Consider the following 15,018-nt stretch of genomic DNA (forward strand, 5'->3'; position numbering starts at 1 on the left):
TAGGTTGTCTTCATCTTTCGCATCAGGTTGTCTTGTCCTTTCTTGGTTTTTTGGACAGTTATTTGATGCTTCTTACTGTCTCCTCATATCGTGCGGCACTGGCAGAGCCGCTCCAGCTTGCATTCAGGGTGGACGTCACATTCGCCCCGTTCTGTACGCTTTCTCATGCTTTCTTTCACCTCCGGCCTGCTCATGGGCCACCTGAGCCGTCCTGGTCCTTGGTCAGGGTGCTTTCCTCTCTCCTCGGTTTGTGGTAGCCCCTTCGGTTCAAGATTGTTTTTCAAAGGTCTTATTTTGTTGGCATTGGCCTCTGAAGGTCGGGTCGGGGAGCTTCCAGCTCTCCTCGGGCGCAGGGGTTTCTGCTCTTTTGGTACTGGTGGTAGGTGTGTACGTTTGCAACCTTATCCACCTTTTCTGGTGAAGGCTGAGACGGCTGCTTTCCGGAGGGGTCCTTGGGTTTTTGATGCTTGGTTGGTTCGGCCAGGGATGCGTCATGTGTTGTTTCCAGTTGTGGCGCTTCGCCGTTACCTGCGTGCCATGGCTGGGGATGCGCTTGGGTTGGTTTGATTTCCCTCGTTTCCTGTTCCAGAGCGTGGGTCTCCCAGGTAGACCACAGTTAGAGACCTGTATCATTGACAAGTGTAATAGTGAAAGTATTGGAAAAACTAATCAAAACTAAATGGGTAGAACACCTGGAGCGAAATGATATAATATCAAACAGACAGTATGGTTCTCGATCTGGAAGATCCTGTGTATTGAATTTACTCACTTTCTATGTTCGAGCCACAGAGATATTACAGGAAAGAGATGGTTGGGTTGACTGCATCTATCTGGACCTAAAAAAGGCTTTCGACAGAATTCCACATAAGAGGTTGTTCTGGAAACTCGAAAATATTGGAGGGGTGACAGGTAAGCTTTTAACATGGATGAAAAATTTTCTGACTGATAGAAAAATGAGGGCAGTAATCAGAGGCAATGTATCGGACTGGAGAAGTGTCACAAGTGGAGTACCACAGGGCTCAGTTCTTGCACCAGTGATGTTTATTGTCTACATAAATGATCTACCAGTTGGTATACAGAATTATATGAACATGTTTGCTGATGATGCTGAGATAATAGGAAGGATAAGAAACTTAGATGATTGTCATGCCCTTCAAGAAGACCTGGACAAAATAAGTATATGGAGCACCTACTTGGCAAATGGAATTTAATGTTAATAAATGCCATGTTATGGAATGTGGAATAGGAGAACATAGACCCCACACAACCTATATATTATGTGAGAAATCTTTAAGGAATTCTGATAAAGAAAGAGATCTAGGGGTGGTTCTAGATAGAAAACTATCACCTGAGGACCACATAAAGAATATTGTGCAAGGAGCCTATGCCACGCTTTCTAACTTCAGAATTGCTTTTAAATACATGGATGGGGATATACTAAAGAAATTGTTCACGACTTTTGTTAGGCCAAAGCTAGAATATGCAGTGGTTGTGTTGTGTCCATATCTTAGAAGCACCTCAACAAACTGGAAAAGGTGCAAATACATGCTACTAAGTGGCTTCCAGTACTGAAGGGCAAGAGCTACGAGGAGAGGTTAGAGGCATTAAATATGCCAAAACTAGAAGATAGAAGAAAAAGAGGCAATATGATCACTACATTCAAAATAGTAACAGGACTTGATAAAATCGATAGGGAAGATTTCCTGAGACCTGGAACTTTAAGAACAAGAGGTCATAGATTTAAACTAGCTAAACACAGATGCGGAAGAAATATAAGAAAATTCACTTTCGCAAACAGAGTGGTAGATGGTTGGAACAAGTTAGGTGAGAAGGTGGTGGAGGCCAAGACCGTCAGTAGTTTCAAAGCGTTAAATGACAAAGAGTGCTGGGAAGACGGGACACCACGAGCGTAGCTCTCATCCTGTAACTACACTTAGGTAATTACAGGGTTATTAAATCTAACCAGCCTGTGGTCTATCCTCGGGCCCATGCCATTCGGACATTTGCAGCTTTCGCTGGCATGATTAGTAACATGTCTTGGGCTCTGTTCAGGTGCAGGGATTTCGTACAGGTTCCTGGCCACCCATTATTTTGTGAGCATGTCTGCTCCTGGGTGTTCTTGGGTTGCTTTGGGTTGCAGGTTGCAGCCTGTTGTCTCAACTTCGTGTTGCGGAGTTTGTGGCGACCGCCTCCCGGATCAGCCCTTTCTTTTCCTTCTCTTTGGGTATGAAGCTCCAGGGAGCCGTATGGGCTCCTCTCAGAAAACCAGCGTTGAATGTAATGAAACGCCATTTTCTGGGTGAGACCCGGAGGCTCCTTGGCAACCCTCCCTCCCACCGGTCAACTTTTTTTGTGATTGTTGAAGCTTAGCTTCCAAACTGGAGGGCTTTGCAGCTGGTGTGGTGAGGTCCGGGGCCCCCTCCCCCTCTCGGTGAGCAGAAGGCTGCGCTGATGAGCGGCACGGCAGTAGTGTGTTACGTTTGCTTGTTTCCTTGGGATTGTAGGGAGTTCTACACTTCTGTTCGGTTTTTGTTGTTATTTTCTTACCCTGTGTGGTTTTTTTTTGTTTTGCCTACCTTTCTGGGTGCCTAACCCAGGTCGATGACAGATAAGGAAAAAAAAACAGTCATCAGGGGGGGGGGGTTTCTAAGGCCATTGCTCCATGAAATATCTCTGAAGTGGCCAGGTTCTGGCCCTGGTCCCTAATAGGTCTGAACTCCATAGCTAATCTCCTGGTCTAATATAACATACATTAGCCCGATAAACTTCAGGGAGCCTCCGGGGCTCACCAGAAAATGGTGTTTCATTACATTCAACACTGGTTTTTTATGATTATCTTCAAATTTCCTATCTGCTCAATATTCAACAGGATGCTTATGTAGTACAGCAATTAGCAATCCCTTAAATTCTTCAGTAATAATTTGGATGTCTTTTTTGCAGGTTATTACTGCAAGAGGAAGGATACTTGAACCCGGAACAAAAATATTCACAACAACAGCCCCTCTGATAAGAGGAGGGAGGTTGTACATACATGAACTACTTAAGAAGTCCATGCCACCTGGTTATGTTCCCTATAAACCAGGACAGACTACAAAAATCTATATTCTTCCTCCAGCTGATAAACCTGTAATTTTACCATTAAGCCAAGACCTGCATGAGACATCTTCTCACCACCCTACTTCTGCTGCAACACCTGCACCAGTAGGATGGGGCAGTATAGGTGCCTCTTCACACCACCCTACCTCTGCTGCAACACCTGCACCTGTAGGGTGTGGCAGTATAGGTGCCTCTTCACACCACCCTACCTCTGCTGCAACACCTGCACCTGTAGGATGGGGCAGTATAGGTGCCTCTTCACACCACCCTACCTCTGCTGCAACACCTGCACCAGTAGGATGGGGCAGTATAGGTGCCTCTTCACACCACCCTACCTCTGCTGCAACACCTGCACCTGTAGGATGGGGCAGTATAGGTGCCTCTTCACACCACCCTACCTCTGCTGCAACACCTGCACCAGTAGGATGGGGCAGTATAGGTGCCTCTTCACACCACCCTACCTCTGCTGCAACACCTGCACCTGTAGGATGGGGCAGTATAGGTGCCTCTTCACACCACCCTACCTCTGCTGCAACACCTGCACCTGTAGGGTGTGGCAGTATAGGTGCTGCTTCACAGTTTACCAAAAATATTTCTCAAGCAGAGAGGCTGCCATCAGACAAAGGTACTCTTGATGGTTGTTTAGATGTAACATTCGAGAGAAATGCAATTGATAGTATACCACCACTAACTATTTTAAATAAAAAGAAGAGGAAAAGGAGAAGAAAAAAGAAGCCCTTTATTGAGAAGACCTCTACAAATTTGAACACTCAGGGAAAATCCGAAGACATATGTAACAAAAAAACGGAATCAAAAGATTTAAAAGGAAGGAACAAGAGTACAAAGACAGTGCATACAGACTTTTTGACTACAAAATCATCCCCTGAAGTAATTGATGTAAGTGATAGCAATAGTGATGATCTAGATGTATTATTGGTCTCTGCCACAGTTTCCTCACCCCAAGGCAACTGTTCAGGAACTTGTAGGGTGGATAAAAATGGCGTCGAGTCTAAGAGAGGCTCTTGTTCCACACCACATGGAGTGCACGTAGATGAATCGAAAATAAATGTAAAAAGATGTTTTCCATTGAGTACTTTACATAACAATGCTAGTAAAGAGACAAGAGCCGGCACAAAGTCTGAGAATTGTGACAAGTTGAGTACATCGGCACCTTCCCTCCTGCAAGAAATATCTCTCGATGCGCGGTCAGGAGTGCACACAAGTGAATTAAATGTAAATGGGAAAAGAAATTTTCCATTCAATACTTTAGATGACTGTACTAGTAAAAAGACAAAAGCAGACATGCAAAGTGAAGACTTGAATACGATGAAAGCAATGGCACCTTCCCTCCCGCAAGAAATATCTCCCTGCACTGAAGCTGAAGTCTCGCCCCTTTTTGAACTACTTCCTAAAACAAGTAAAAAGGTTTGTATTTTATTTGTCCTAAGTTGAGAATATTTAGCCACAATTTTGCATGTCAAATTATTAATTTATGGCACTCATTTAACTCTACGTAGCTAGGCTATTAACCCTCAAACCACTAAGGGCTTTTTGGCCTGCAACACTGCCAGGCGCAACAAAAAAAATCCAAAAAATTCTTTCATCGTCTTATAAAAGTGTTGATTTGTGTTCCCTGATCACGGGAAAAAGAATAAAAAAATTGTAGGTGACATATTTTGGCTGCAATAGGATGGGGAAGTCTGGCAAGAAAGAGGCGTTGATAGAGCAAGCGTCGGAGGCGGTCTGCTCCGCCCGAGCTGTCAGATGTGAGTTGCCACAAAGATATTATTACCTAGTTATTTCAATATGTCTGATTGATTTTTTCTTATTTTTTTTTTTAAGTAATATTATATAATAGTGTGTAGTGTGATATATTTATATAATAAAATGTGTGTACCATCGGTATTTTCAAAATTATGGTGTGCATATTAGTGATTCAATAATTATGTTCATAAAACAATAAATAGGTTTTATGAACCTATTTATTGACAAACTGAACCGAACCAACAAACACTGAACGAACCTTTATGGCATTTGTCCATTTTTCAAATTGTTTCAACTTTTTTTTATTTTTCATTTTTTTATTTAAGAAACATGGAGCAGCCTACCTGTAGACAACCGAACGAATGTTTTTGACATTTATTCTGGTTTTCAAAATTCTTCATTTTTTTTATGTTTTTTTTTATGTAAGAAACATGGAGCAGCCTACCCGCCGACCACCAAACTAACCTTTTGCTATAAGACAAATGAAAAATAAATATTACACACATTTGAAGAAAGAAAAATGTCATAAAGGTTCAGTGTATGTAAGGTAGGCTGCTCCATTATTGAGACGTAAATGACAAATACAAAACAAATGGAACACATTTGAAACAAAGAAAGATTGTTATAATGGAGCAGCCTACCTGCCAAACACCGAACGAACCGTTTTGACATTTGTTGTATTTCAGAAATTTCATTTCTCTTTTCTACAAAAACAAGAGGTTAGGGCAGGGTTTAGTTGGTTGGGCAGTCAGACTTGGGCAGTCTCAGGGGATGCCCCTTCCGGGGTGACTACAGAGGCATTTGAGCTGGTTCCTCTTGCCAAGGTGTCTGGGTGTGACCAGTGGGCCCCTTCCTTCCTGCTTTTACGGCTGCTCCGGCTTATTCTTTTGAGGCCGGGGCTTTGGGAGGATGGCTCAGCCCCGGGGTCATGCTGTGAGGGGTTCCTGGGGCTGGGGAGGGGTTGACTTGAGGGCCTTGGGTCCCCGTTGGACCCCGGTTGGATTTTTGTACCCTCTGAGCAGGGCTTGTTGTTATTGGGATTGGCATTTTCCTTTCCCTCCTCCGCTTACGAGTTAGATTCAGCACCTTCTCGGGTTCGGTTACGTGTACCTTCGGATCTGTTGATCCCATCTTTCCGGTGGTTTTGGCATCCTGCATCCTGCCTCATGTGGCGCAGGAGGCCATTGCGGCTTACCTCCTGTGCAACCTGGATTACACCTCTTGAATAGATTTGTCTTCATTCAGGTTGGATCTTCGTTTCCTTACTGAGTTCGTTATGAGGTTCCAAAGTTGTCCTGGCTTGCGTCTGTCCTATTTTCTGCCCTATTTCATGTGACTAGGGTGATCTTCCCTGAGTGCCCTGTAAGTACTGCACTTGGGGCTTGGGGTTACCTTCCACAAGTCACTTTGGGTCTACCTCTGTTGGTCTTTTGCTGCTTGGCCATTGACAGCCCTGAGTGTTTTGGGGGGTTTCCTTCCTGGTTTGCCTTGGGTAAGTGGCAGTTTTTGCACTGGTAGGGGCGCAGTGTACTGCGTAGCAAGTTTTCACCTATAACAGAGGCCGGATCTGTTCCCTCTGGGTACACTGTCCTCTTGCGAGGTTTTTCTTTTGTTTTTGCCTGGTGGGGGATCTGCCTTGGTGTTCTTTCCCAATCTTTATATTAGGGTTGTTTGTGTTTGGTGGTACCCTCTGCTTCGCCCTCCTGAGTGGACACGTTCTGGGGATTCAGCATTAGCAGAGTTGATTGGTAGCTTGGGTGTAGGTTAGCAGTACCCTGCCTGGGTCCAATGGATGTGACCCCCGAGTCCTCCTCTCGCTTTTTGCGAGTTTGAGGGTTGCTCTGTCCCCTTGTCTCAGGGTGATGCTCATTTTTTTTGCCTCCGTCTTGCCGCCTGTTGGGTCGGTGACACATTCGACCTGGAGTCCCGCGAGCTTTGTTGCTTGTTTGTGACTCAGTTCACCCAATCTGATGCTGATATTATTCGGGTGCAGGCTGCTCGCTCGTTGCAAGATAGGTTTAGGTTGTTGCAGGGTGGCTATGGAGGCATTCGAATCCGTTCCTCCAGCCGTGGTTCTGGGGGTCTGATCAGTGGGCCCATCCTCGTCCTGCCATTCTGGCCCCCCTGGCTTTTTCTTATGAGGCTGGGGCTTTGGAGGATGTCTCTGGGACCTGATATGGAGGTTCCCAGGGATGGGGAGGAGCTGTCTTGGGGGCCTTGGGCCCCCGTTGGACCCCACCTGGGTTTTCAGACCCTCTGAGCAGGGCTTGCTGTTACAAGGAGTGGGGTTTTCCTTTCCCCCCTCTGCGTACGAGTTGGATTTGGTTTCGGTTCCATGTCCCTACGGGTCCTTCGGTTCCATCCTTCCAGAGTCGTTCCCGCACCTTCTGTCATACCAGCACTCCTGAGTGGGGCAATATGTTGAGTGTGGTCCAGGTTTACCTGGGGAGGGCAATTTTACACACCTTAATGAATGCCTTTTCGCTCCAGCTCTTCTGCGAGATGTTGGTGAGGTTCAGCTTCTTGTTCAGGTTCCTTTCCTATTGGCTGTGCGTGTGGCTGAGGACTTGCGCGCTCGGGGACTCATTGACTTCAGTCCTGCATTTCTTTTCCATCCTTGAGCTGTCTTCCAACTGGCTTACAGAGGATGTAGAGGCGCTTGGGGCTGTTCCTGGGTGTAGCGCCTTGACTTCGGCTGCTTGTGCATCATCTGAGCTTTTGAAGCTGTTTGTGCCGATCCTGTGGGATGCACTGTTGCGGTTTTTCACTGCGCGCCTCGCATGTCGGTAAGTGGTGCTTGCTTCCTCCTTGGAATCCGCTTGGGCCCCTGGCTCTTGGATTGTCTTCACCCTTTTGCCCTTTGTTGTTTGCGGCTTCTGTGGTCGAACAATATATGCAAGCGGCTTCCTCCAGCTGCCACCCTACCTTACCTTGAGGTTACCTTGACGTGTTTCCGGGGCTTAACGTCCCCGCGGCCCGGTCGTCGATCAGGCCTCCTAGTTGCTAGACTGATCAATCAGGCTGTTGGACGCGGCTGCTCGCAGCCTGACGTATGAGTCACAGCCTGGTTGATCAGGTATCCTTTGGAGGTGCTTATCCAGTTCTCTCTTGAACACTGTGAGGGGATTGCCAGTTATGCCCCTTATGTGCAGCAGAAGCGTGTTGAATAGTCTCGGGCCTCTGATGTTGATAGAGTTCTCTCTCAGAGTACCTGTTGCACCTCTGCTTTTCAACGGGGGTATTCTGCACATCCTGCCATGTCTTCTGGTCTCATGTGATGTTATTTCTGTGTGCAGGTTTGGGACCAGCCCCTCTAATATTTTCCACATGTAAATTATTATGTATCTCTCCCGTCTGCGCTCAAGGGAGTACAGATTTAGGCTCTTTAGTCGGTCCCAATAGTTTAGATGTTTTACTGAGAGGATTCTAACAGTAAAGGATCTCTGCACGCTCTCCAGGTCACAATTTCTCCAGCTTTGAGAGGGGCTGTCATTGTGCAGCAGTACTCCACTCTAGAGAGCACAAGCGTTTTGAAAAGTATCATCATCGGTATAGCATCTCTAGTGTGAAAAGTTCTTGTTATCCAACCTGTCATTTTTCTTGCAGTTGTGACGGCTACTTTATTGTGTTCTTTAACCCTTAACATGCTCGGGGTTTAATATCCTGTCATCCCCACAGGCGCATGTCATTTTGAAAAAACAAAAAATTATTTTTTCTTCCTAACCTGTTAATTTGTGTTCACTGATCACGGGAAAAAATAATAAAAAAATCGTAAGTGGCACATATTGCCTGCTATAGGGCGGGGAAGTCTGGCAAATTATAGGCGCTGACTCAGCATGCGTCCCAGGCGGTCTGTTGATCGCCAGCTGTCAGGCCGGGGTTGCCACAAAGAGATAATTACCTAATTATTTCAATGTCTCTGATTGATTTTTCATAGTTTTTTTGCTGTAATATTATTCAATAGTGTGTAGTTTGATATATTTATATAATAAAATGAGTGAATCATTGCTGTACTCAAATATGCCACCATCCTCCCTCCCACAGCATTACTCCTCCCTCCATGGCGCAGAGCACTAAATATCACCACAATCCTGCTATTATCAGAACCCTGGTCAGTTTTATCACAGTCAGGGGTCTTCTGTAATAATATCATCGCTACATAATAGCATGACAAGTATATTTTGGCATTTTTAGGCGATGCTGTGGTCACAAGCTGAACAGCAGTGCAGTTAGCTCATGCTGCGTGCGTCAGGCTTGGTTGCTCACTCAATACTGAGGCCAATAACACCCGGGAGTTTGGCCTACGATTTTTTAAAAAATGGTGTCTGTTTACAAGAGCCCTGATGAAGGTGTGGTGAACCCCCGTGTATCCGCGGGCCGTTTAAATCTTGCGTAGTACTCCAACACATCATATGACGTGATGCGCAGTTGACTGGAACAACGTCCAACAAGTCATATGACGTGATGCGCACTTTAAGGGTTAAAGGTAAGATCTTCCGACATGAGTACAACCAGATACTTTACATTGCCTTTTCGTTCTATGTTATGATTTGCCCGAGTTTTGTACGTGGTTTCCATTTTTATATTTTAATTTCTGGGGGGAGCCCCGTCGGCTCCCCGGAGCTTTACCGGCTGATATGCTAATGTCAGACTTTGGCATCAGTCATGTGTATGGAGTTCTAGGGCCTACCGGGGACCACGAGCCAGAACCTGGCCCCCTCAGAGAGGCAAGGGGAGCAATGGCCTATAGAAACCCCCGTGTGGTTGGAAGCATTCTATGTCTGCCATCGACCGGGTCAAGCATCCAGAAAGGTAAGCATTCCAAAACAAACCCCTATTCTGGTGAAAATTGCTACCTAAGCCGAACTAGTGGATAGAACTCTTCAACAGAAAACAAGGAAACTAGTATGACGTCATACGTCACCGCGCCGCTGTCTGCGCAGCTCCCCCCTTCCCTGGAGGGGAAAGGGGGAGCCCCAGACCTTCCACGCCGGCTATCCACCCATCAGTTCTTTGGCTGATGCTATAGGCAATCGTTATGTGCTCCGGCTCCAGTGGTTGTTTCAGCACTGTACCTAGAGTGTGGTGTCTGTTTTCTAGGTGGTGCGTGAGCCGGGAGTGATTCTTCAGTACTCGGGCTGCATGCGCCTAGGGATCCCTTCCCTAGGTGCCCTGTAAGTACTGCCCTTGCGGCTTGGGGCCACCTTCCACAAGTTCCTTGGGTCCTGCCCCTGCTTGGCCGTTTACTGCTTGGTTTTCGGCCGCTCTTTGTGTGCTCGGGTGTTCTGTCTCCCTTGTTTGCTTTAGAGTAAGGGGCAGTGTTTGCACTGGTGGGGCGCGGGGTACTGTGCAGCTTGTCTTTACCAATCATAGCGGCCGGCTCTGTTCCGCTTGGGTACGCTGTCCTCTTGCGGGGTTTTCTTTTTCTTTTTGTTTATCTACCTGGTGGGGGGTCTGCCTTCGTTCTTGCCCCTTGTGTCCCTTGTGTTCTGAGTATTTTCTGGTGGTACCCCTGCTAGGTCCCCGTGAGTGTACACGTCCCAGGGGTTCAGCTCTTAGAAAGTTTTTTGGTAGCTTTGGGTGCCGGTTAGCAGTACCCTGCCTGGGATTACCTGAGCGCGAGTCCTCTTAAAGTAAACGCTCGGGACCCTGGGAAACCCCTGGGGGCGTGCGGGTCCAATGGATGTGACCCCAGAGTCCCCCCCCCTCGCTTCCAGCGAGTTTGAGGGTTGCTCTCACCTTTTGTCTCTGGGTGACTCTCTGTTTTGCCTCCGTCTGCTGCCTGTGGGGTCGGTGACACCTTCGACCCGGAGTCCTGCGAGTTTGGTTGCTCGTTGTGGCTCGGTTACCCAGTTGTGCTAACAAAGCGGGTGCGGGCAGCAGGGGCGTTGCACTTGAGCCTTGGTGGTGGCAACGTTCTCGTGGTTTCCTCCCCGGGAGCCCCGGGGCTGCCCCGTTGTAGTTCGTTTTGGGACTTGGGGGTGTTGGTTGCTTCGGTTCCATCCACGCCCCCTTGTCTTTCCCCTGGTTCACCCTTCCTGCCTGCATCCGGTTCCTTACCGTCTGTAGGTTCGGGGCGGGGTTTTTGGTGGTGTTGAGACTCGGGCAGTCTCGGGGAATTCCCCTTCCGGGGTAGTGACGGGGGCATTTGGGCCTGTTCCTCCAGCCGTGTTGTATGAGTCTGCCAGTGGGCTCCCTTCCTTAGTGTTTTCACGGCTGCCCCGGTTTTCTGGTACGGCCGGGGCTTTGGGGGAACGGCTCGGCCCGGGGCCTGTCGTGTAGGTTCCCGGGGCTGACTTGGGGGCCTTGGCCCCGTTAGACCCCGTGGGTTTTTTTTTATCCCCCTCTAGGCGGGGCTTGTGGTTACGCGGAGTGGGGTCTTTCCTCCCCACTCGCCGTACGTGCTGTTGGACGTCGGCCCGTCCCCGGGCTCGGTTCCTTGGCCTTTGAGTCGGTTGGTTCCGTCTTGTGGGTGGATGTTTCCTCCCCCCCCTTTTTGGGACGGTGTTTTTGTCATGTTTCCCCGTTCGATGGGGTTCTGCGTGACTTCTGATCTCGGGTGCGCCTGCGCCTTCGTGTGCCTTCGGGACTAGTGTTGGCTTCTGTGTTCTCGAGGGTATGGGAAGGTTTTTCGCTACTTCCCGCATTATTGGAACGTCTGTCGGCTCCTCGTACTTGTCGCCCTGTTGGGCTACTTGTTGCCCGGTTGGGCTACTTGTCGCCCGGTTGGGCTACTTGTCGCCCGGTTAGGCTACTTGTCGCCCGGTTGGGCTACTTGTCGCCCGGTTGGGCTACTTGTCGCCCGGTTGGGCTACTTGTCGCCCGGTTGGGTTCCTTTTTGGGCTCTTTGCTTCTTTGGCCGGTTTTCTTGTTCCTGCTTCCTCTTTTGGCTCCTTTTCTTGTGCAGTAGTCCTGGCTGGCACCTTCCCGCAGGGAGGGTGTGCGGTTCGGCCAGCGTGTTATGCGCATGCGCCGTGGAGTTTGTTTTGGTCTGGGCGGTGTTTCAGTGCTGGGGTTTTGCACCCTTTTTTGCTACAGTGCTTCGCCTTTCGTTCTTCTCCCTGGCTGCGGTATGTGCCCCTTTGCGCCGGGGGTGTCCTGGTTCCCAGTTGTGGGGAGGACACCGCGGTTTTCCCTGTGTCATGGGTGTGGACCGCCTCCGCCTCTCCGTTCTCCTGCGGGTCCGGCTCTGGCGTCTTCACCTGGCGGTGCTCCCAAGTTCTTCTGGGCACGGTTGAGTCGTGTCAAGTTCGTGCCACCATTCGCCAGGTGAGTTTCTGCGGTCTGGCGTCTTTTGGCCGGGTGCTGGATGCGGCGGTGTTTATATACCTGTCTTTATTTAGGTATATTTTGTACGACTGAGACCGTTCGCACACCAGTGACTGTCCCTTTATCACCCCTTCCTGTCCCCCTCATGTGCATGTTCAACCCATGCTGGAGTCATTCAGGGGACCCTCCCTTTTTAATGTTGTGAGGTGTGGGGGTTGTAGGGTTGGTTCTGTACTCACCTGGTAAGGCTCCTGGCTGTGCTTGCAGGATTTGAGCTCTGGCTCTTGGGTCCCGCCTATCTGGTAGAACTTGCGGGATAGTACCAGTGGAGTGCAGTGGTGCTATTGGCGCTTTTGGGGAACACTGTATTACCATCAGTGATCTGTGCTTGTTACACGACCTACTTGCGAGCATAAGCCTTCTTGCTGGTTCGTCCGTGGACTTCCAGGGCGCACTGGCCTGTTTTCGTATGGCAGTTCCGGCCCGTCCTGGTTGTGGGGGTATGTGGGCCGGTGGACTGCTCCTCGCAGCTGCCTGGTGGGCCATCCTCTGGCCGGTCTGGCCTGACCTTGGGCCGGGCTTCAGGTGTAAAAGAGCTCCCAGTTCCTCATCCAGCAGGTATCGAGCGGGGTTTCTCCGCCGTCGGTCGCCTGGTGCAGGTTTCTGGGCCTGCAGGGTTTTGTCGTGTCTCCGTTGGCCCTGTCTGGGGTCTGCCTGCTCCGTTCTCTGCCTTTGCAGAGGGGAGTTGCTATTTACATGTTGCAGTGGTGCCTGTTGCGGCTGCTGCACGTGTGCATTGGTACCGTGTTTCACGGTGGCGTGTCCGTGTTCCTGTGTCCGGTTGTGGAGTGGCACTTTGCTGCCGTTTTGTGCCTGGGGATTGCGTGGGGTTTTTGTCCCTGCCTGATTGTCCACCCCTGGTTGTTCTCCTGGGTTTTTTTGTGCTTCTGCTCTTTCTTCCTGCCTCCTCTGCAGCAGGGATGTTCTGCGTGTGTTCTTAGGCGTTGGTCAGCCTGTGTCCTGTGAAGTGCTTCTTTGTCTCGGTCTATTGCAGTTGTTCGTGCCCCTTGGTTCGGGTCCTGTTCTGGCGGCGACCCTTCCGCCTTCTTTGGTGTTCCTAGCTTGCCCTGCCGTTTTTTTTTTTTTTTTGGGGGGGGGTCTTGCGATGTCTCGCGTCAGACCCGTCGTTTCTGAACTTCTGGCGGGCTTGCATGCTTTGGAGTTTTTCTGCTCGGCAGACGTTCCATCTCTTTGTGCCGCCTGGGTTTCGGTGGTCGCGCCCGAGATCTTCTCGCGGCTCCGCCTTTTCCTGGGCTCGGGGGGGGGGGGGGCCTTGTCGGGGCTGCTTATGTTCTGCCTCGTGGTCTCGCCTCCGGTTGGTGGTCGGGTGGCTTCGTGGTAGGTGTCCCACCTGCGTGCTTCTCTTGGCGGCAGTATGGGGTATTTTGGCGGTCCTTCCTTTTCCTGTCCCTTCTTAGGTGGTTACTCTTGTTCGCTTGGTTTACTCTCGGCTTGGTTTTCTAGTGGGGGTTGGGGGCCGTCGTCTTGCCACATACTGTCGCCTCTTTTCGTGCGGCGCAGGCGGAGCCGCTTCAGCTTGCTTTCGGTCTTGGTGTTGCTTCTGCACCGTTAGTCAGCTGTCTTGTGCGTCGTTTCACCTCCGGCCTGTTCGTGCGCCGCTTGCACCATCCTGGTCTCTGTTCAGCGTGCTCTGTCTTCTCCTCGGTTGGTAGTGCCCCTTCGGTTCCGGTGTGTTTTTTCGTCGGCTCTTTCCTTTGGGCCTTTGCCTCTGGGGGTCGGGTCGCTGAGTTTTCTTGCTCCTTCGGTTTTAGCGTTTTGGTTGTTTGATGGCAGCAGTCTCCATCTTTTCTGGCGCGGGGTGGGGCTGCTGCATTCTGAAGGGGTCCAGGGTTTGTTGGTGCTTCGTTGGTCGGGCCGGGGGTGTGTCGTTTTTGTGTTCAGTGGCGGCCCTCCGCTGTTGTTTGCTTGCCATGGCGTTTGGGTCCGGAGAGCGTTTTGCGTTGATCCGGTTCTGTTCTTCCCGGTTCGCGGGTGATAGTGTCCCAGGTGGTCAGCCGTGTTCTTGCGGCTCAGCTGCCTGTGTTCTTCCCTCATGCCTGTGGCGTTCGTGGCTTCGCTGCTCTCGCTGCAGTCTGGGCGACGTGGCCTTGCAGTCTTTCGGGCATGGATTTTTGGTGTTCGTGCAGGGGCCTTGCTGCTCGTGGTTCTAGTGTTGTTCCCGGGATTTTCGGGGCTGTGGCGCCTTGGGTTGGCGTTTGCTGCCGGTTGTCTCGCCTCCTTGGGGGGTGCGTGGTGTCCGCCTCCCGGTTTTGTCCCTTTAGACCTTCCTCTGTGGGTAGTTAGCTCCGGGGAGCCGACGGGGCTTCCCCCCAGAAAACCAGCGTTGAATGTAAAGAAACGCCATTTTCTGGGTGAGACCCGGAGGCTCCAAGGCAATCCTCCCTCCCTCCAGTCGGCGTTCTTCGCGTGTTTTGACATCCAGCCTCAGAACTGATGGGTGGATAGCCGGCGTGGGAGGTCTGGGGCTCCCCCTTCCCCCTCCCGGGGAGGGGGGAGCTGCGCAGACAGCGGCGCGGTGACGTATGACGTCATACTAGTTTCCTTGTTTTCTGTTGAAGAGTTCTATCCACTAGTTCGGCTTAGGTAGCAATTTTCACCAGAATAGGGGTTTGTTTTGGAATGCTTACCTTTCTGGATGCTTGACCCAGTCGATGGCAGACATAGAATGCTTCCAACCACACGGGGGTTTCTATAGGCCATTGCTCCCCTTGCCTCTCTGAGGGGGCCAGGTTCTGGCTCGTGGTCCCCGGTAGGCCTTAGAACTCCATACACATGACTGATGCCAAAGTCTGACATTAGCATATCAGC

General features: G+C 50.1%; 1 protein-coding gene across 1 annotated transcript in view; it reads left to right on the forward strand.

Moving 5' to 3' along the window:
- Positions 1-15,018, forward strand: part of LOC123761585 (uncharacterized) — a 418,399-nt gene that overhangs the window by 220,353 nt on the left and 183,028 nt on the right. The window contains exon 3 of the mRNA XM_069330775.1: positions 2,941-4,521. Within this exon, the coding sequence (XP_069186876.1) occupies positions 2,941-4,521 (1,581 nt within the window). The remainder of the gene's footprint in view (positions 1-2,940; positions 4,522-15,018) is intronic.

This window comes from Procambarus clarkii, chromosome 24, assembly GCF_040958095.1.
Source record: "Procambarus clarkii isolate CNS0578487 chromosome 24, FALCON_Pclarkii_2.0, whole genome shotgun sequence".
Taxonomy (NCBI): Eukaryota; Metazoa; Arthropoda; class Malacostraca; order Decapoda; family Cambaridae; genus Procambarus; species Procambarus clarkii.